The sequence below is a fragment of the Labrus mixtus genome, chromosome 15 (genome assembly GCF_963584025.1).
Source record: "Labrus mixtus chromosome 15, fLabMix1.1, whole genome shotgun sequence".
NCBI classification, from domain to species: Eukaryota; Metazoa; Chordata; class Actinopteri; order Labriformes; family Labridae; genus Labrus; species Labrus mixtus.
In genome coordinates, this window is record NC_083626.1 from 7559338 (window position 1) to 7582100 (window position 22763).

At 41.5% G+C, this 22763-nt stretch overlaps 1 protein-coding gene across 1 annotated transcript in view; it reads right to left on the reverse strand.

Moving 5' to 3' along the window:
* ctnnbl1 (catenin, beta like 1) overlaps positions 1-22763 on the reverse strand; it is a 50670-nt gene that overhangs the window by 22992 nt on the left and 4915 nt on the right. Inside the window, exons 3-11 of the mRNA XM_061057170.1 lie at positions 22177-22283; positions 21747-21886; positions 21149-21246; positions 17366-17459; positions 13627-13718; positions 13297-13369; positions 10654-10712; positions 9473-9621; positions 6295-6476 (exon numbers count right to left, since the gene is read on the reverse strand). Of these exons, the coding sequence (XP_060913153.1) occupies positions 6295-6476; positions 9473-9621; positions 10654-10712; positions 13297-13369; positions 13627-13718; positions 17366-17459; positions 21149-21246; positions 21747-21886; positions 22177-22283 (994 nt within the window). The remainder of the gene's footprint in view (positions 1-6294; positions 6477-9472; positions 9622-10653; positions 10713-13296; positions 13370-13626; positions 13719-17365; positions 17460-21148; positions 21247-21746; positions 21887-22176; positions 22284-22763) is intronic.

Below are 22763 nucleotides of genomic sequence, written 5' to 3' on the forward strand. Positions count from 1 at the left end.
CGCTACTTTATCAACTTGATCCGAGCGGTAATTGATGTCGCCACCTCCACGCCCTGCCAGGGAGGCTATTGATCGCTGGTTGTGCAATGTTGTCGCCAAAGAGTTTTAAACTAAACAGCGACGGCTCAGTTGAGACACGTGAAGGGGTGGAGGCGGGATTACACTGTGGGTACAAGATGGAGGGCAAGACCTGGTAAAGGAGCCTTTAGAGAGGCGTTCGATCGATTCTTCATTTACATGCTTCGCTTTAGACCTTAGTGTCAACTCTGAGGGAAAAAAAAGGAAATGAACAAGAAATCAAGAAATCTTTCCATTTTATCTCTTTGAGACGAGCAAAACCTACCAAATGATCACCCAAAGACCAATGAAAAGAGAGCGTAAAAAACAAAAGAGAATCATTTAAAATATGTCCATAAAACAAAAGATGGTTGTATGTTGCTTTTCTAAATGTCCACAGGGAACAGTAAGCAATCCTAAAAATCACTTCCTGAAGCAAGGTCCTTCTTATTTGACACTTCAGTGTGTGTATTGAATTTTAACCAAAGTCAAAATGAAAACCAAAGTAAAGAGTGTTTCTTCATTGCAAACCGTCTTTTAGCGTCTGTTGTTTTGTATTCTCAGTCTTCTGTCCTAAACGCGGCAGCTTTGGTGCCAGAAACAAAAGTTATTTATTGATCATAGCTTTCTGGTGTTTAGGAACATTACATGAACATGTGCATCCATTATATCGAACATGATCATTTATACAACAACCTCTGAGCTGGCAGCAGCAGCATTTGCAAAGATCTCTGCAGAGTTTTCTCTTTTGAAAGATTCACAAAGCTCACTGCAAACATCCTCGGCGTCAAACACTGTGTGGGCAGGAGAGAACTGAGGTTGACTTTGAATGCACTATTTATTCAAACTCAAACTGAACCTCCAAAAGGAAATAAATGAAACCCATCCATCACATGGAACTACTTCACATTAGTAAACAAGTTCTAAGTCAACCTTTTCTGGAGGGATGTTTGCATTCGGATTACACTTCCAGAAGCTAGCATTCGATCATCACCCACTAATCATTCATTGCCTCATCTTTGCCCCAAGGGATCCAGAGCACTAAGTTAACATGCAAATAACCCTGAGTGGCCTGAATTCATTTACTGATCGACAGTTGAAGTAAGAGCAGTTTAGTTGTGAATGACAGGGAGGAAAGATAGGCGGTGCTTCCATGATGGACAGAATTGACCCGAACTGGGTGAGCCCTGGGGAGAGCAATTAGCCTCCCAGCACCACAGGCTAGTGTGTCAGGGTTTCTAAAGACTCTTCTTGTCCACACTATGTACGGTACAGACTGTACAATACCAACTTACATTAACTAAAAGAGTATTTTCTGCTGTGGACTCTTAGAAGTTATGATTATTAACAGTACATGGTCTACATGTTATGTTTTATTTTTGAAGAGGACATATTATCCCCCTTCTTCACCTTTTCAAACAATCCCCTGTGGTCTAAATGAAACATCTGTGCTGTGCTGTGGTCAAAATATAACATGAATCAAGCACCAGAGGAGGTTTGTGACCCTGTAGAACGCTCCGTTTTGGTGTGTGTGTCTCTTTAAATGCAATGAGCCTCCCCTGAGTTTTCCCGGTAGACATCACTCCTTCGCTAGCGAGAATAAAAATGGCGGAACTGCGCAAAAGTTTTGATCAGCAAATTAGAAACGGAGCATTTTTCTCTGTGTTGTAAGGCTAATGCAGACCACAAACAAAGGACTGGATGGGTTTATTTCATATTTTGTGGGTCAGTAGACACTCAGGTTACCTGAATATATGTTCAAAAACACTGTAGAAGAGGATTCTTCATCTGTCCCCTTTAATGTATTTAAACCATCCATCTTAATCTGTCATTTAGCATAGTTAAGTGTCGACTATGGTTATCACAATACCAAAAAAAGCATTGGTAGCAATATGGGGTTGCCCAAGGACACATCGGGCATGTTGCTACAGGAGCTGGGGATTGAACCCTCAACCTTCTGGTAAAGAGGCAACCGACTCTACCAACTGACCCACAGCCGCCCCAACATATACGTTTTTTTTTTCCATCTTGTTGTAATGAATGTTGCACAGATAAAGGTTCATTGTATTTGTTGGAAAGAACCACACAGTCCCTAAAGAATAAAAGCCTTGACTAATTGAAGCAGTGTGTTTACTTTGACCTTATACCAGAGCGCATTTCATTACAGTAGGAGTTTACACAGATGGAACATTATCGATGCCCACTGGTGGAAAGGCCGAATGTGAAGGTGTTAATTAGACGCGTCTTTACACAGGGTTCTAACAGCAAATCTCTCCCTCTCAAATACACTAATAATAGGATTACACAGCATGACTCTGACAACACAGATCACAATCAAACTTGCGTCATGTAAAACGTTACTGATCTCCATCCGTGCCAAAGGCGCTCAGAGCCTGGATAAGGGACGATCAAATGACAAGTCTCTTCTGATTCTTTGCATTTGACCGAAATATGTGATGGTGGTTTCATCGTTAAACCGAGATAAGTTTCTCTGTTAGAGGCACTTATCTAGGCTCATATATTCTGCTATGAAGACATGCTTCTTAAATCCTCATTTTCTACTCATACCAGAGGAGATACTGATGATAAAGCCAGGGCTTAGAAATGTTTTATCTTTGTAATGAAACTGCCATAATTTGGGAGGGGAAATGTTTCAATTAAAGCCTCCCATTTCCTTGATTTTCCCGTCCATGCCTACGTCGATTTGAGCCGCAGAACCACAAAATGCGACATGTTTTATACAGCAGGTACTTTTTTTTTTTTCCTGCAGGCACACCTCACTCATTACTTATTTTAGTGCCCTCATCAGAAAACAAGGTTCACAGCAAGGGCATGGGCTCCATGCAGAGGTGTTTGCCTGGCATTCAAAAACACACACCCCCCTCTGTGCACTCTCTATTCACCAAACAAACACCCACATGCACAGGAGCACACACACAATCCCTGTACCTAGTAGGAGCTGGAGATGGAGCTATGACTATTGTGTCACACCATGTAAATTAGTTGTTTACTTCGGCTCCCTCTCATGGTCGCTCGCATCATTAGCCACCTAAATATAACAACCGGCTGCTAACAATTTCCATCATGCAGTCTCATTTCACTGGTAATGACGGAGCAAGTACACCGATACACCGAGACCCCCAAAACAAGGTGAGCGGCTATTTAGTGACAAGAATAGTCATCAACAGAGCTTTTCATCTACTATTCTTCCACCTACAATGTCTCCATTAATTATCCCGTTCTGTATGAGGCCTGGCAATCCCTGGTCATTTAGGCCGTGTCAATTGCGGGGCCGGTTTCATGTGGATCTTTGCACCGAGGTGATCGAGAGAAGCGTGGAACGGATGTGGAGAGAGAGCGAGAAAAAGAGAGAGAAAAAGAGAGAGAGAGAGAGAGAGAGAGAGAGAGAGACACACAAAGAGCGAGCAGTAAAGAATAGAAGGACAATAAGATCCCTACACCCTAATTACTTCTGTTTGAGGCGGCTGATAGTTAATTAATCTAGTGTTATTGTGTTATTCTGGAGAACCACTTGATTCACAGCATTTTCAATTAGAAGTCTCACTAAGAAGGAGGGTTCACTCAATGGGATTTATACTATGACAAGCATCTCATCAGGCCCTATAGCTGTGAGAGGAACCGATGAGACACGGTGGGATATTCTATAAAGGCTTCAACTCTCAGCATAAAAAAAACAACCCGATATTATTATGGAAAACTCACTCCTAAATGTAATGCTTAATATGTCCTATTTATAAAATCATCTGTCAAAAAGAATAAAATGTGATCAGTAGTAATGATGAAAAGTGAAGCATTAAATACTCACATTTACAAACTTTCTTTGTTTTGCAAAGAAAAAGTTAATTTTCTTTCTATCGATTTCATTTTCAGCTGTAAAACTTTTTCAGAATTTTAAGTGTTGAGGTTTAATGACCTTGGAAACAGCTCTCCAGGCTGCCTGGGTTTGGTGAGAATCAGGTCTCCGAGCAAACTTTAGAGAAAAGGCCACATTTTTGGATTTTCTTTGTTAAGATGTAGAACCTGACACGTTTACATACTGCACACTACAGCCGTATTCAAACCAACGTTTCTAGCCGCGATATTTACGCCCCTGTGATGTTGAGCTCCAATCTGAATGTTGTGCAGGTGTAATGAGGGGACAACGTACCGTCTTCTGAGGTAGTTACAGAGGTGCTACAGTTTCAGCGGGGGCCAGTAGGGGAGCACAGCGCGGTGTATGCATGCATGTCTGAACTTGTGTCTATGTAAAAGCTCCCACTTTGTTGTGCTTCCGCAACTCTGAAACACAATGTGAATTCAAAGACTGGGATGACGGCTTAGCTTAACAACAGCACATGGAAAGAAACTGGGGAAAAAAAGCAGTCTGAAAAGGGCATACGTCGTTATTTGGTCACCTGCCTACTTCTGCTTTCATGATGGATCAGCACATCAGTATCTTCTTTTAGATATGTTTTAGGGCTTTTTATGCCTTTATTTGATAGGACAGCGGATAGAGTATGAAACCAGGGAAAAAGTGGGGAATGGCATGCGAAAGGAGCTCGCTTGGAGTACGATGGCCTCCTTACAGTACATGGGGCATGACCTAACCACTAGGCCATCGGCGCCCCAAGCCTACCAGTATTTAAGCACAGATTGGAATAGAGGTGAATGTCAAGTTTCCATACTACCCTTTGAGGTTTAGGGTTAGGGAATCTATACCAGGCCATGTTCATCTTGTAAAAATAAAAAGTTAACTTTAAGAAGGATGTTTAAAAATCAGAGCTGCTGGATTAAAAAAACAGAATCATATTGAGTCTCACTCTTCTGTCATCGTACCGTGGGCTTTTAGATACAGGTTGAGAATTACAGATCTACACCACACTTGCCAAACCTCAGAGGGGACAAGAACCTTCAGGGTGTTTTTCCACATTTCTTTTTTTAAAGCCCATCTTTTAAGCATGTGTCTGCCTTGCCAGGGGCTTCAACACACAGGGGGGAAAAGGTTTAAATGTAAGGACGGGTTATCTCCCTCCTGCTGCTCGAGGAGGTCATAGGTTAATTCATCCAGTCCCTGGGTAAGACGGGACACAATGGAAGACAATTTGTTCTTCTCTGCAGGGCTGAGACAGCTCCTCTGGATGAGTCAAACTTAATTAATACAGACACACACGGAGAGAGGATGGAGGTCCAAATTTTGGATGCTAGAAATCAAACAAAGAGATGAGAGATGGACAGGGTATCTACATCTTTTCTTTCTGTCTCATATTTATTTTTGCGCCCGGTGTCGCATGGACTTCCTATCTTTCTCTCTCTTTCTGCTTCTTGTTTGCACTTCCTATCTCTCACTCAGAGACAAGAGAGGTTTGAGGGTGACGGCAGGAAAATCAATCAAGATTGGATTGATAATGTAAACTGACAGGCCGAAGAGGCAGCAAAGTGTGATACATGAGCGAGATTAGGATTGAGAGTGTCTGCAGGAAACAGGTGTGACTAGAGGCTGCAGTTCACCAGGATGTTAGAGACGTAGCCTTAAAAGCTTCACTATCACTTAATCCCTGAATCTGCATTGTTAAGTTTGAATAACATGTAAGATGGTTCCTCTGTATGAATGTCAGTGTCACTTTGTGAGGACCATGCGAGTAAAATATCTCAAAATGTGGATTAAAAAAACAACAATTAGGTGGCTAGAAACAGATTTGAGTCGGAGAGAGTTATTCAAAATCTGTAGAAATGTAATGTATCACCTGTGAATCCTTGTTCAGGTAGGCAGTCGGAATCCCTTGCAGGAATACCAGACTGGGCCTCTAACAATAAAATCTATATAAATAGGGATAAATCCATCCATCAATTATACCGCCTGAGTATAGTGAGCCAATGAGTTTCATGAGCTAGCATGAACAACAACCACAGTAAATAAATAAAAAAACTCTGCAAGGTATAAAACTATTTTATAACAAGATCAATTGCTGCTTATTTCTAAATGCTGCAAAAACGTTTTCACCACTTAACCAACAATTCACATCGAGAGAAAAAAAAATTATCAAAAATTATCAAACAGCCTAGTGTCCTTTTACCTGAGGGGTCTGGATCCACTTGTTACTCTGTTAGCTATAATCTTTCCTTTTACTGCTACTGACATTAGATGACACGTTTAATCAGGGTGACGTGTGTGCGGCTTAATGCAGCGTAGAAGAAGACGTTGTCTGTTGTTGCCCTGTTCTATAGCGACTGACTGACCTTCATGCTCTTTCTCTGAAGCACCAGTTTTCTTCATCTTCTTGGGGGTTTTCATGAAAAGTGGAAAGATGGTCCGGAGGCCCAGGATGTCCACAAACTTATGGCAGTTATCTGCTCCCTCTGGTCCAATCATCCCGTGGTCCAGGACCTTCATAGCACTCATTCGGGACATTTTCTTTTCTCTGCAGTCAGAAGGAGGAAATTACGCTCAAGTCAGAGATGATTGTTTTTTCAACAACATCAAGAATTTCTTAAAAGGGAGTTCCAGAAAACCTGGAAGATTAACAAACTGGACTTCATGCAGTTATGAAATCAAGGCATGTGTATTAGGTTTTACAATTTGCACCCACAGATATTCTCTTTAAAAAGCCTGTACAGAACCTCCAGTTTAAATCGTGCACTACTTAGTTTAGGCAGGTTGTTTGAAAGCAGTGGTTCCCAAACTTTTTCTGCCAGGCCTCTCTCTCGCAGATGAAAATATTTTAAAGCCACCCCACCCCCTCAAACAGACATCAAAATATATAGACAGTGGTGTAAAGGTGCCTGAAGAAGTACTGGTAGGTCTACTCTTAATTTTTCCCCAAATGTTTGTTTTAATTGGCCCGTCCAGCAGACGATAAACGGCCTCCATTATAAATAATTAGCCTCTTGTATTTGTACATTGACACTCATCTTCTGCTACTGCTGATATATATATTTTATTTAAAAAAAAATCCCAGATAAATTCTGAAAACTCGTCAAACCTGAAAATGTGTTTGACAACAAAAAGGGATTTTAGATATTTATGTTTTCTTTCATCAGCGTTCGGTGAAGTGGCTGTTTCCTGTTCCGTCTGCACCGTCTACCTCAACCCCAAGCCTGCGCTCAGGAAATGTAGCTGTCTGTCACCTTGTCACTTCCTCCACTCCCACCAATGACAGATGACAGTGTTTATCTCGGAGGAGGGACACATATTTCAGCAGCTGAGTCTGGTTCTCCAGACAGGCACATTATGTATGATGGACGGCTGGAGAGGCCGGAGGGGAATGATACACTGTGTACTTTCTGAGGGGAAACTGGGCAGTTCAGTTTGTAGACAGCTGACTTAACTCAACATCCTGGTGTCGTGGACCCTACGCCGTCGCCTTCCCAAAAATTGATTGCAAGTAGAGTTATGACATCAGGAGTTTGTTGTGATGAGAAGCAGATTCTAGATAAGACTGAATCACTCAAAGATGTCGGGAAAGTTTTGCAAAGCTGTGATGATCGATCAGTCGGTACACCCCAAAGTTTCATCAAAATGTTCTCAAACTTGATCAGACTATAATATCATTCCAAAAAAAAGGAGGCTAAAGGCTGGAGACCCCATTGATGATAGTTGGGCAGGAGGTTTGGTGAGGAGCATGGAGGTAGTCCGGGAGGGTGTGTAGGTGTGAAGGAGATCAGAGAGGTACAGAGGTGAGAGGTTATGGAGAGCCTTGAAAGTGAGAAGGAGAATCATAGTAGCAATGCGATATTTGACAGTGAATGATTCCAAGGTGTCTGTCTTTAAGAATGGCCGTGCTACATCTGGTGTGATACATTTATCTGTGCTAAGAATTCATCGAGACACCAGGTGGGAAATCTGTATGAAGCACGAGGTTGGAGAGGCCTGGTTGGAATTGAAATGGAAGTTTTGATGGGAAAACCAATAACTGTGTCTCAGTGAGTTGAGATGATTCTTTTTTTTCTGTTGCCGTCTCATTTTTTCTTTTCTATTTACTCGGCACCTGCATTCTGTCTGGGTCAGAAAGCGAGAAGTGATTCATGTTAAAAATGAAAATGAAGGATATGATGAAAAAAAATGGAATTAAGGAGATGAAGTATTTAGTAAAATCTAAAAGTTGGTGGATTAACAGGAGACAGGTTTAAAATACAATGGTCAAAAAAAGTAGGACAAGCTGCAATCTTAAATACATACAACATATTTATTTATGTACAGTAGAATGTATATTTTATGAAAGGGCCTCAGATTTTTTTTTTTTCAAAGGACATAATTGATCTCTCTCTCTCTCTCTCTCTCTCTCTCTCTCTCTCTCTCTCTCTCTCTCTCTCTCTCTCTCTCTCTCTCTCTCTCTCTCTCTCTCTCTCTCTCTCTCTCTCTCTCTCTCTCTCTCTCTCTCTCTCTCTCTCTCTCTCTCTCTCTCTCTCTCTCTCTCTACCCCATTTCCCTGGTGGACGATTTAACAGAAATGTGTTTTTGCATTCCAATAATGACATATCGATTCAAGCCTTAAATCAGCGTGATGAGAGATGTGATTATCAGCGCGGGGAAGGTTTCATAAATGCATGTGATGCGTCTTCATGACTCTTTAAGGTCAAATCTCGGCAATTTGCCGCGCTCCACCAACTGTTGATTGATTAGACTGGTGGTCTCGCTGGGCAACAGAGTCCACGACGTGGTTTTTTTTCTTCGCAGAGCTACACGGTGTTATGCTCAAATGTTCACAGTGCAGAAAGAACAGGAGGAAAAAGTGTTATGTGAGCTGTGAGGGCCAAATCATATTTATAATGACACTCAATGTACCCAATTCAACAATGTATATTTTCATTTTAAAGACGATTTCTATTGCTTTATATTTATCAATCTCATCTTACTGTACCTCAGTACGTTGTAGGATGTTAGTATTGCAGCAGAGACATGCTGAATACATCATGATATTTCTATTTCTGTAAATTGTGTGACCAGTTTTTTGCAAAATCAGATCCATTAAGAAACACAGATTTGGATATTTATCGAATAATAGAATAATCACGTCCTTCATTTTGTCTTAGACTAATCTGTCCAATCTCAGTTTGGAGTCACTGGAGCTTGATGTGTACTCATGGAGCAAAGACCTACAGTAGCTGGATCAAACAGTATGGCCAGCGTAGTTCAAAGGGAGCTGAACGGCAACTGTTGCATCTACTAAATGGAAAGTTTTGACATATGTAAATATGGCTCCTTTTTTAAACGTATTTTTGGGTCTAAATACCTTTTAGGTACTAAAAGCTGGCATTTGCAAGAGAGGCTTTAATGGCTGCCACATAATGGTTCAAGGCAAAGACACTAAAAGAGCTTTCTTGCCACTTAAATGCTCCAATTCGATTCAAACTGTCTGAAACTTTCCTACAGATGTAAACCTTTTCTTAGAAATTTCTGAATGTACTGGGGCCTCACCTGAGCATGAGATTCATCAGCTGGAGCCCCTCCCCTCTGAGGAAGCGGTCCCGGTTGGCTGGCAGCATGAGGCAGGAACACAGAGCATCGAAGAGGTTCTCCATCATCTCCTGCTCCTCGGCTGTGGACGGGTTGTGACGTTTGAAGACCTGAGAGGACAAGGAGCGAGGGAGGGCTCTGAGTGAGTCAGCGTTTAGAAAACCAGTAAAGTGTCTGCAGTAGTTAAGTAGAATAGTTTGGAAAGGTGGGCAATAAGAGCTGCTTTAGTGATAACAGGGACTTATATCAACAAGCCAGAATTAAAGCAAATTTTTGTACTATAAGTGGGAGAACAGACAGGCAGAGACAGAGTGGGAAACAAGAAGTGTAATGACTTATTTAGTGGTAATAAACGACATTTAGTCCGGTGTGTGTGTTGAGTCCACAAATGTCCCATGATTCAGAGGGAACAAGGCAGATTTGGGGAGTTAAAAACTGGCCCAGGGTCATACAAAGTTTGTGGCAGAACCCGAGAGTTAGAGCAAAAGTTCATACAGCTCACAGAGTACATTTATGTGATGTTAAAAAAAGTTGATTTATTGTGTAAGTCCGACTAAAACTGGACTTCTGATATACATGTAACATATTAGTCCAACTGAAATCATACTTAGTCGAACTTCCTGAAGTCGGACTAACACACATAGATAATGCGCTTGGGGGTCTTGCTTGTATGCACCTTGAAACGTTTTGGGTCCGTGCATTTTGGAGAGCCAGAACCACACATTTTTGGACTGACAAGGAGACAGTTATATCGTGTCATACAGAACGTACAGGGTTGTTAATCTGTCCATGTTTTCACCGTTTGACATACTACCAGTTTCCGATTAGATCATGAAGAAGGCCCAATAGTAACTGGCTGAAAAGGGGCCACCTACAGTCATGTAGTTGAACATATCGTCAATAAATTATTCTCTCCTGGTGCTTGTATAACGGGACAAGGACAGTAATCCATGTGAATGGCCTAAACAGGCTTTAAACGTAGCTCGACTTAATTGTGTATACAAACATATTGTCAATCTTTGATCTGGAGATACTCATGGTGGAGAAACTACTGAGCTTAAATCGAGCAAGACTCAAATGAACCTGTAAATAAATAGGATGTGAGAGAGCAAACAAAAACTAGAGTAAAGGTAAAATCTTACAGATAGTTGCTGCAGTAACACATCAATGCCATCCATCTCTCCCAACAGTTCTCTGGTATCTGTGGAAAAAAAGAGAAGGAAGACTATGTAATAAAAATGGAGGAACAGGACAACAGGGAGATAAAATTGAGACATTTAGGGAGGAGAAGAGAGGAGAGAAAACAGTCAGGGGGATAAAAGTTTAAGTGGATAGATGAAGGAAGGTAAAAGAGAAGGAGGCAAAGACTAGGAGGGAGTGAGAGAAGTGCTACAAAGACATACGATGAGAACAAACACTGACAAACACATTGGCCATGAGGGACCTCCAGAGAACAAAGGAAAAAATATTTACTCAAGAGTTATGTGTTTTAGGTAAAGGGCTGGCAAAATAAGATTGTTCTTCTCCGTGCTCCTTTCTGGACATCGAATGTGATCACATTTTGAATTGTTTTCTTCTTTTTTATTTGAAACTTTGAACATTTCCATGAGCGAAACAAATACAATTAAATAAAATTAAATATCTGCTTTGGCTGAGAATCATTTTTAAGATTACATGATACTGTTCGGCTTCTCATACACCCCAAATCCCTGAGAACTTGACATTCAGACGACTAGTTCTTTCTTTTTAGACAAGTATGTCTATTCCTATGTTAACTCTTATTGCCCTCTCTATTTCAGCATTTCAAACCTCTTAAAAAAACAAACGCTTGGACCCCTAATTTAGCTTGAAAACTTGGAGGTGTTGGAGTGTGTATGGGCAAAATACATTTGGAAATGACGGCGCAGTCAACCTCGTTTGATGGCTGATGGGTCTAATCACTCACGATTATCCTTCCTGGATTCGTCACACTACTTAAATGCAACTCTTTCCAAAAGAAATTAAAGCCCCGGCTTTGCAGCTGTTACACTGAAGTGAAGAATTTATACTAAGCACTGCGGACCTTGTTGTTATTCAAGCTGGTACTTGGAGTGCTGCCGTTCTGGGCTGATATAACCAGTCAGCGCCTTTTTCCATGCACATGCCCGTTATACATAAACTGTCATGTGTAATATGGTTTTTAGCATTGCAGCATGGGTGAAGATTGTGAAGAAATAATGCAGCTCAATCATCACTGATGGGCCTCCATACATGTGTGGATGTGACCATGTCTGCAGAGACCCTGTCCTCTGCCTGGACTTTGATGCTTTGGTTGACTTGGGACAATTTTCTGGGTGGGGATTGGTTTATATTACACCACACCAATGACAGCACGCAGGAGAGTTCAGGAGTGGATATTCAACACCTGGACGCCATTCAGACCTGCCAATATGGCAGACGTAGCGGCAAAGAAAATACAATATAATCATAGTGAGGAAAACGAGAGTGAACATTTGGGTTTCCGCTTCCGGGCACTAATGAAGCAGCTTGAGATGAAGAGCGACGAGGAGTTGGTCGGCTGTCTGTTGGACAGGCAGGTTCCCAACGCAGGCGGTTAGCTTGTGCTAGCGTGCTAAATGATTGGCTTTTCCATTACAAGAAAAAGAACATACTCAGTTAGGTTTCAGTGTAGGTAGAAGCAATCTACGCTCAAACAATGACTTGACGTTTCAGGTCGCGCATAGAAACGGCATGCAGCAGGTGGTTGCTGGACCGGGTGGGTGTGACCTCACAGCTTCTGTCAGAGGCAGTAATTGTGCACATCCGGTGACGATGAGCCCAGGAGGGGGGGCCCCACTTTGAATCAGGTGTTTACCAGCTGCAACAAACAAACAATGCTACTGACTCCACCTAATGGTCTAATGTTAAATTGAGACTGCAGTAGTGTGGAGGTAGCCTTTTAATACACAGAAATTCTGTGAATTTGCATCAGGAAGTGGAACAACCTAGACTTTATTTACCCAAAAATACTTTGTGTTACTTTCTCTGTGCAGGAAAGTTTCCATAACTAAAAACACGACTTCATTAGAAAAATGGTGTATCTACAGGGTCTTAATTAGTAGGAATGCTGTTCTCGTTTGCTGCATGGAGTATTTTTACATATAAACCCTTCAGAGAGGCGTTTTAAGTCAGATTTGACAAGAGGCAGCGATAATTACATTCAAATTAGCACATCAAGGATTTTTCCCAAACTGTCATATTTTAATAATAGTCATGTGATTTGCATATTTTCTAAATCCAAGTGAATGACAGTATTTTAATAGGGAACAGCATTCCCTGGGAAGAAAACCTTTTTTTTGTGAAGTTTTATTTTGTATTTGAAGGGCAGGATGGAGAGGATAAATGGAAGAGGGGGAGAACGAGTGTAAAGTGAAACACGACTCCCTCTGAATATCAATATGGCCTGTACCATTAATGAGAACCTGTCCAAGCACCTGATCGTCCTGTGGCTATCTGAGGCTTTACAGGGTTTTAGTGAGTGAGAGAAGGGTGAAGCAGACTGCAAATAGACGAGGAGAGAGGGAAGAAAAGACGTGAAATAGGAAGCCTGAAAGAGCGGTGAGCAAAAAAGGGGAAATAAGGAAATGTAATGGAGGAAGAATAATCCAGGTAGAAGGAAGGAAAAGCAAAGGAAACAGGGAACTGTGAATTTTCTGTCTGTTCGTGGAGGCTGAGAGGGAAAAGAAATGCAGAAGATAAATTAGCACTATTTGGAAGCCACAGACCATTTAGAGAGACACACTTACTGTCATTGTTTTGCAGCAAGATAGCCAGGATTTCACTGCAGTACAGCTTGTTAGCATCAAAAGGCATCTTTGCCTGAGAGGAAAGGGAGAAGAGACCACGTTCAAATTACCTCTCATCTCGAATAACTTTGTTCTCCAAAGACCAGAGTATAAGAAAATCTCCATATCCTCTGAGAGACAACATGTATTTCAGATTTAGTACGCTTTAAATGTCTTATTTTCTGCTTTACATGACTGGGGACCTGAACACACATGCATGCAATACAACTGATTTTTGAGACATTAATGCAAAAGTCAATTAATCTTTTAAATCAGTTGCTGCATTCTTACCTTGATTCTCTTGAGCAGCCACTGCATGAGTCCTTGCTGGGCGGCCTCTGTGCACAGGCCTGGTCTGAACTCCGCCATATTTTCGATGATAGCTGAGAAAGATTTAAAAATGGAATATTAAAAATCTAAAAATAAACCTTTAAGTCTTGTGTCTGTATACTTCAAGTTAATTTTAGCAAGTCAGTTAGGCACAGCATACACACTGTGTTGACGTATAGGACAGCCTTTATATCAATGCTTTGTAGTTCGGCGAAATCACAATGTCAACAAAAGAGCGGAGAACAACATACTGGAGAACAGAAAACATTATGCAGCCGTTTAATTACGTGCACGGAGATCGTAGCGGCCGCATGCATACACTCTATGCACCGTGCAGCCGTCACAGTATAACGTCACTCCCCCCTACCATTCGCTTGAATTCCCTGGAGAATATCCTGCTGCATTCTCACATCAGGCCATGAGGACTTGCTGCGGAAAAAATACTAGGGGGGCTTGCAGGAGAAACTCCGGGTGATATCAGAGCACCAAATGTGGCTCTGGAGTATTTCAGGAGTTTTCTGCAAGTGAAAAAGCCCTAATGCAGTCTGGGACACGGCTTTGTTCTGACCCCAAATCAAACCCCACAGTGAGTGTTTCAGACACTCAGCAGCTTCTCTGTCTGATTAAACTACATTGCTAAAATATTGATGATTTGGTTATTTGCTTCTGGAAGTTCTGTGCTTTTACAATTGCCAACTTTCTAAAAAGGTTGATGCATTTTTGTAACAGGATGAGTAGCCTGCTTAGGGAGTTATATTTTGAAAATTGTCCAGATTGCTGTTCCTGCGTCGGACTTCTGTCCCAACTCATCTGCTTTGTACATTGAAACGATAAAAAAAAGACCATATTTGAAGGAGAGCAGATTGAAAAGCTGCTTCTGAAATCCTTCTGAAGGGCGCTGCAACAAATCTAGTCAAAGCAAAAAGCATTAACTACAGTTCGTGCTATCAGCTCTAGAGGACACATCGCAGCTGGAACATGACACGGTAAAATTTAAGCTTAACACTGGAAATATGTCTTAAGCTGTCACTCAAGATTCTCTCGACTTAAAAAAGTCCCACACACACAAGTGGTTTTGATGTTAAATCTAGGCGAGCTTTCTGCATGATGTCGACTAATCCAGCTGGGAAAGTAACCACTGATTATGTACTTATATATAGTGTGGTCTTCAATCAAAGCCCTCTATCAGCCTCATTTTCACACACATAGATGCTACACGGATAAACTTTGAAGAAGAAGAAATGTGAAACGCAACACTCATCTTTTTATAGAAGGTCTGTCTGAGTTTCTGTCCCAGCTACTTCTAATATTATCAAAAGAAAGCCGTCTCTGTCCGTCACATGATATCTCTATCAGGGCAGACTGCAGAAGAAGGGAACAGAGAGAGAGAGAGAGAGAGAGAGAGAGAGGAGAGAGATAGAAGAGGAGAGTTAGAGAGAGACAGAGCAAGAGAGAGAGAGGCAGAAGAAGAGAGAGAGAGACAGAGACAAGGAGAGAGAGAGAGAGAGGAAGGAAGAGAGAAAGAGAGAAGAGGAGAGAGACAATAGGAGAGAGAGAAGGAGAGAGACAGAAGAGGAGTTAGAGAGAGACAGAGCAAGAGAGAGGCAGAAGAAGAGAGAGAGAGAGACAGACGAAGAGAGAGAGAGAGAGGGAAGAGAGAAGAGGAGAGTTAGAGAGAGACAGAGCAAGAGAGAGAAGAGAGACACAAGAGGAGAGAGAGGCAGAAGAGAGAGAGAGAGAGACAAGGAGAGAGAGAGGAAGGAAGAGAGAAAGAGAGAAGAGGAGAGAGACAATAGGAGAGAGAGAAGAGGAGAGAGACAGGAGAGGAGAGAGACAGAATAGGAGCAAAAGAGATTGCTGGTTGGTGGTGATGAAAGGAGGGAGAAGAGAAAAACTTATGGGAATAGAGGGGAGGGAAATAAATGGAGGGGAAAAGCAGCAGGGAGGCAAAGGGGAGGGAAGACAAGTCAAAGATGAGGAATGGAAAGCAGAGGGAATGTAACAAGAGGATAACAAACATACATGGAGGAGAGGGTTGGGAGATAAGACAAATAAAATAAAAAAATAAAAAAATCTGTAGAGAGCCGCGGCAGATGATAGAGAAATGTTGAGAGAAAGATGGAGAGGGAGGGTGCTGAGGGAGAGAGAGAGAGAGAGCAGGGGCTTTATCAGTGATTCAAACAGAGCAGACAGACAGACAGACAGACAGCATCCTGGAGGACAGCAAGCTCAGAGCAGAGAGCAGCCAAGGCAGACAAAAGGCTTATTCAAGCTTGGAGAGCTCCCTTGATAACACACACACACACACACAAACTTGAATAGCTACGCTCCCTCGATATAACCCACACTTGCACACGGAGCCAAACACACACCTAAACAGCCCTCCTGATACTCGGCCTCAATCTGGCAACAAAGAAAATATCATCTCAGTAGACTCATTCAACACAAAAAGAGCTGAGAGGCAGAAAAGTCTGATTCATGAGAGGCTAAATACAGAGACCACGACTTCTCAAACTATCTGCTGGCCCATGCCCCCGCCAAGCCCTTTTATGAATGCCGTTTAATCAATGTGACAAAAACAGACTGCAACTTCTACGGCTAACTTTGAGGAAGAAAAAAAAAAGAGTTATCAACTCCAAATGAGACCTTGACAGCTTCCTTCGCCGTCACATTAAAAAGACCAGGACACTTAGCAGCAGAGAGAACGCTGTTAAGCTTAAAGAATACAAATAAAGTAAGTCTATGCTGTGTGTGTGTAGTGTGAAAGCCCCCCCCCCCCCCCTTCTCTGTCTCTGCACTGGCCAAACTGCACTGGCTCCTACACACCTTAAAAGCACACATCCCTCTCAGCGGGCTTTTCATGTTTAGACAAGTGGGAACCATTTTTTTTTTTATTCAAATACTCCCGATTTTATTGAGTCGTTTTCTTGCAAGCCTCTCTTTAATCGTAGCTCTTTTCAGACTGCTTTTGTTTTTGCAAAAGTGCTGTAACATCACGACTTGATCCGGTGATGTTTAATATTGGTGTCCCAGTCTGTGAATTCACATTGCCTTTCGTTGTTATGGAAGCACAGAACAGCAGGAGCTACACATAGACACACGATCAGACACACAGCGTTGCACTCCCCTACCGACTCCGCCTAAACCGTATTGCCTCTTTAACGTCTGTAACGCCTCTGTTACTATCTCCGAAAATGGTACAAAGGGGGATCACTTCATCCCCACATTACGCCTCTACCATATTCAGATTGAAGGTGAAACATCACACAGGTGTTTTAATATTATAGTTTCAAATTGCAGTCTGAATAGGGCTCATGAGAATTACAAAACCACAGAAGAAAATCGCCTAGATCGCCTGCAGTGTGCATTTAATTTTTAACCCATCATTTAAAATTCTTAAAAACACAAAGTTAAGGGCAGTGAAAGCCTTTCCATGTCTAGTTCTTTACGTGTTTTACAGCTCACAAGAAAGGGCTCAGCTCATTCTAATGGAGAGATGTAAGTCTGGGTAGATTCATCATGTAAAGAAACACGGTAGCTACAGCTGCTATATGAATTAAGTTGATTTGGTTGTAAGCTTCTTAACATTGTAGGTAAGATAATATATGACATGAATATGTTTGTGGATAAAATGTGGATTAAAGTTTACTTTAATCAAGACAAACAGAGACTTGTGTAGACTTGGTGCATATCTCCTTACCCAGTGTGTTAAAGATGCCATCAGCCTCCTCCTTCACCTGCTCATCCAGCCGGTCCATGTTCTGCACCAGCAGGGCCACCACCTGACCCTCCAACTACAGACACAGAGAGACAACGTTTAAGTCAGGGTTCTGATACACGATCACAACATAAAGAGGGAAACCAAGTTGATCAGTGTGGAAATACTTAATTCCTCTAGATCAGTGGTTCTCATCAGGTCAAGCCTCAGGGACTCCTTTGAGTCAAGAATTTGCAAACCAAATTTTTGAGAATTTTCAACCAATCAGATTTATTCAACCCCAAGACGGTACAAAATGTGTCACGGATGAAGGAACAAAACAAGCTCAAAAAATACTTCAGACTTTTTGACACTATCTTTTTTTCCAGGCACACATTCGCGACCCTCTGAAAATGGCTCTGTGACCCACTTTTGGGTCCCGAACCACCAGTTGAGAATCACTGCTCTAGATAAGAGCAAAAAAACGTTGAAAAAATTGAGTTTAATGAGAAATTTGTAACCAGGACATCATCTGTATGTAAAAATGTAATTTAAAATATTTTTCATATTGTACTGTTGTTGATGAAAAAAATGAATTAAAAAAATGTAATTTAAAGCTGCAGACAGAAAGTATTTTTTTTGCATCAACAACACCAATATTCTTAAAATAGACAAAAATTAAAGGACAAAACTCTTCTCATCATGGCCGCTGTACAATGTGAAGAGTATCTGTAAGTATCAAGAAGTCGGGTCAACATTAACTTTTCAAATCCAACAACTTTCATCTTTTCAACTTCTTTACGATGCTTCAGAAATCATCTGGAAAACTAACTTTAAAGAGAAAATATGAAGGGCCACAAATTACAACTTTAACATCTGGACTCTGGCTTTGCAGAAGAAACCTGCTTACAGTCTGAGCTTCTCTGAACGTGTCCCGGTGTTATCAGTCAAGTCAAGATTAGAGACTCAACCAAACAGAGCTCGCGGGGGGGTTCCGACCGGCTGAATAAAAGTACTTTAACAGATGAAAGAAGACGGACAGTCGACACAGATTTATGAGCAGGCAAAGACCGCTGTGGATCATTTTGATTCATCTTATCAAGGATACCACCTGGCCTTCTGGCAACAAGGACAGAGGGGCTGGAAGCATTGCAGCAAAGAGGAGAGACAAATGGATTCAACCAAGCCTTGCTGCCCTCAAACTGTTTCCCTGGGAAGAAGCTGTAAAGAAGAATGGGGCTGTGGGCGCTCCATTGCATGGTAAATGAACTGCGTTTATATAATGCTTGTATCCAGAGAGCTTTGCAGAGCTTGCACCGGAGCTACTGTTTCACAAAGCATCATATCACATTTCTCTTGGGACACAACTGTTTTCTTGTCTTTACTGTTTGTCCAATCGTCCCTACAACTGTTCCTGTAAGATACTCACCAGACCGTGAGCTAGCCAGAAGGAAAACCAAGTGATGTGGTTCAAACTCATCTCCACCTGAATCTTGTCTGTGCGTCTTTTCTGTCCATCTGTAATGTTACCAGCTGAGTCTTACTTTATAAGGAGGGATTGTGCATGTGATGTAGTTTGGTTGAACTGATGTGAGAAACAAGTCTCTCCTTTGTGTAAGTAAAAAAAAATAAACATGAGGATGGACCACAGAGGCCCTGAAGTTAGTACTTCAGTGGGTTAAGTTACAGTCTTAAGCAGAAAGTGCCCGAGTATGCTCAGGTTTAAGATTGCAAAAAGGGCCATGTGTTATAAACAGCTCAATAAGACGAACAAGAACCTGTTTTTATCACCTTCAGAACACTGTCTCACCCATTCTGCACCAGTTAGCTAGTTAGAGGCTTTCAGTCACAATAAGAAAACCAAAATAAGTATAAAGAAATCAGCACACTCACATCAGTTCGGACGATCAAGGCTAGTGAAGAATTAATTTATACTGTGGTGATTTTTTTTTAAAGGCTTTATGCTTTCATCCTTCATGTTAAAAATAATCAGATCAGAAGAGCTACCTTGAGACGGAGGTGGATGGAGTCTTTTTAATCATGGCAGAGCAGGGAGGTGTAGTTTTCAGGTTTTATACAGTAAGGGTTGGTTGTGGTCATGGCGTTCCCTTTGTCTGCATCCACGCTGCCGCACTGCACTAAGAATTAAGTTTTTGTTAATCGTTGTTATAAACTTTGGAGGAGCCAGTTGAGTTAAGTTGTACCAAGCAATCACCTGAGACGTTCAGGCCTGATCCTGAAGGGTCCAGCTGATTCCTTGTTTAACGAAATGGACGCAAACATCATAAAAATCCTCCATCTTTCATCCATCCAATCATCCACACCTTCATCTACATTCCCTGTGCACAGTAAATATTTAAAAGCCCCCCGGATCCTCGTGTTTAAGTGTGCACATTGGATTGAGGTTTGTTGGTCAATGAAATCTTAAAGGCAGAATAACTTACTTACTCAGTTAATCATGTTGCTAACAGGTAGATTGCATGTATGCATGTGGGATGTTGCTTGGTATAAAACCACAGATTATTTGAGGAAGTGTCATAGTGAGAGTTTTCTGTGCTATTCTAGGTATATCAACACATTTTTGTAGTTTGACCTTTGTCTGTGTCGCTCAAAATGTCAGCACACATAATGGGACATCAACATCTACCCTGGCTCTCACGGCATCACGACACGCTCAGTGACAACAACAAAAAAATAGAAAGAGAGAGAGAATGAGAGAGGGGAGAGAGAGAGATGTAAAACAGAGTGTTGAAGCCAACAGAGCTGGAGGCTGACAAAAAAAGGGTACGAGAGGAGACGCTATAATTACATGGTTGACATAACACTTTAAATTAATATGTTTTTCCTTGATCAGGTTTATGTCACTTTTTAAATTAGATATCAAATTTACTTAATAGCAACAACAACTCGCATAGATCACAAGGATACAAACATGTTAAATTTGTAATAATTAAACTATGACAGAAAGCACAAATTAGCAGCATATTTTCCCCCAGTTTAATCATTATGCTTCAAATTTCACAGAGTTGTTTTGATTGACAACACCAATAAAGAACAATCTGTGAGAAGCTCTTCTTTTTTTTTTTTTTTTTTACATTTTATCAAGTCCCCGTGTCCACCAAGCATTTTTTTCCCCGGCAGAAAAGCGCTGGCTGTGCGCTAACGAGTACTTGCATGAAGCGTTTGTGCGCTGAGAAGAAAAGCGTTGCTGCACGTCCGTCCTGTTTCTATGACAACAGTCTCTATGACAACAGTCTGTTGACAACGGCCGCTGTATGACTGACACTTCTGCGTTACTTTTTACTGTTTGTTTTTTATTTGAGATCGTTTTTACCGGACACGGAGCAAAGAGGATGTGGGTACAAGACACGATCTGTAGGCGGCAAAAATACGGGGAATATCTTACATTTGGAAAAGAGTGTCTGTGACGTCAACAGCACCTTTCTGAAAAGTTGAAAGGTTTTCAACTCGAGCACTGGGAAAAAGACGCTGGGTGCTGCGCTTTTTCTCAAGGTGGTCGCCTGCTGCTGCGAACGCTCTCCTCTCATTGAAAACAATTTTACTAAGATGCTGGCACTCAGAAAAAAAACTCTAGGTGGACACGGGGCCTACGTTATCTCTTCTGCAGATATGAGTGGGCGCCAACTAAGGCCTTCCCTCTGATTTATTCATTTCATAAATCTATCCCCTCCCTGATTCGGGTGTCAGAGCCAAGAAGCTTGAGTATCGACTCCAAAGTGCAGCTTCATCAATATCTTTAAAGTCTGGTGTAAATCCTGAACTCACCAGAGCGTCTATGAGTACCTCGGCCCCCTCCTCGCTTTCATGGAGTGTGTCGATATCTGTCAGCTCCTGCAGCAGGTCCACCACTGCTATGGCAACATGTAGCTCAGGCTAAGGACAATATGAACGTGATCACACATAACATATACCAGTGCCAGACTGACAATTGACTGTAGAATCAAAATCAGCTACTGAATACCAACTTCATGATCATTTTGTAAATTTAACTGATAAATTGCATACTGTTTAATAAATTGCTTTGAATTGTATGATCAGATAATTAAATCATGTGGACAGCAATATTCTGCTCTTTTTGCTATGGTCAACAAATATTGTGAAAAGACAAAAACCTAGTGTGTTTTCTAACAGATGTCCTTAATTCATCTTCATGGAACTTTGTGGCCCTCATCAGGGTCGTCATAGGCGGCCTTCATCAGGGTCGTCATAGGTGGCCCTCATCAAGGTCATGGATGACACGTCGCTCTAATTTGTTAAGTTGATCTTCATACTACAAGCTGGAGCTTTTTGACCTCTTCAAGCCTTTCACCCTTAATACACCTTAGTAGTCGGAGCCCACACATATATATCAAAGAAAGGATATCAGTGTTCTCATGACTGAGGAGGCCCAGCAGGGAGTGGACAGCGTTGAGCTCCACCAGCAGGTGGTACAGGTCGGGCATTGTGGCGATCACATGCATCTCCTGGATGATGTCGTTCAGATCCAGCTCAGACTCCATGAACCTGTTTTAAAGAGCAAGAAACATTTTGATTAGCAACATTTTATTTAAATATAAATCACTAAGCACAATAGAGGGAATGTAATAAATACTTATACAGATACCCTGTCATGTTCTTTATGTATACTCCATTACTTAAGAGACAGAGCGCTGTATGTTTAGGGTTAAACATACTCTTAAAATATTTGATTATTACATATGAAATGTAGTTTATCACCTATTATAGTGTTAGAGTTCTTAAAATATATACAGCCTATAGAGCAAAGCATTGTGAATGGTCAGTACCACACTTACTTCTCTGGGCTGTCTGGAAACTTAATCCTCAGCTCCTGATTTTTATACGACCGTTTCTCAAAGGTTAGGATCATTTTCTTCACTGAACTCTCGTCCACCGGCTCTGCCTGTTTGATTGGTTCACAGAAGGAGAGAGGATGAAATGTTTGAAAAGGGAAGACAGAGAAAGAGGAAAGAAAACGCTTTCTTACAGGGAAGCTGCTGCAATGACAGAGAAATATCAGAGTCAAACTAATTATGTGAGTTGAGCAAAGAACCCAGAAGTTTTCTCTGATCCAGGGGCTTGTAAGTGCATTTAAGTGGAAGGGGAATGTTTTTGACCTCCTGCTGGCTTAAAAGCCCACTAAAGTGTTGAAAAGATAATGACAGGTTAGGAAATTACAATAGTCAGTCATTATGGCACAGTGCAGCACTTTGCTTTGAGCAGCTCTTGACACGGTGAATAAAAAACCTTGGCACCAGAGCAGAATAATACATGTGAAATTTTCTTTGGCCTCAATTAATATGGCAGCAGTGGTACTGACAACGGGTCTTGTGCTATGGTTGTATGATTTTAGATTTGAACTCAACTTTCAAGAAGAGAACAC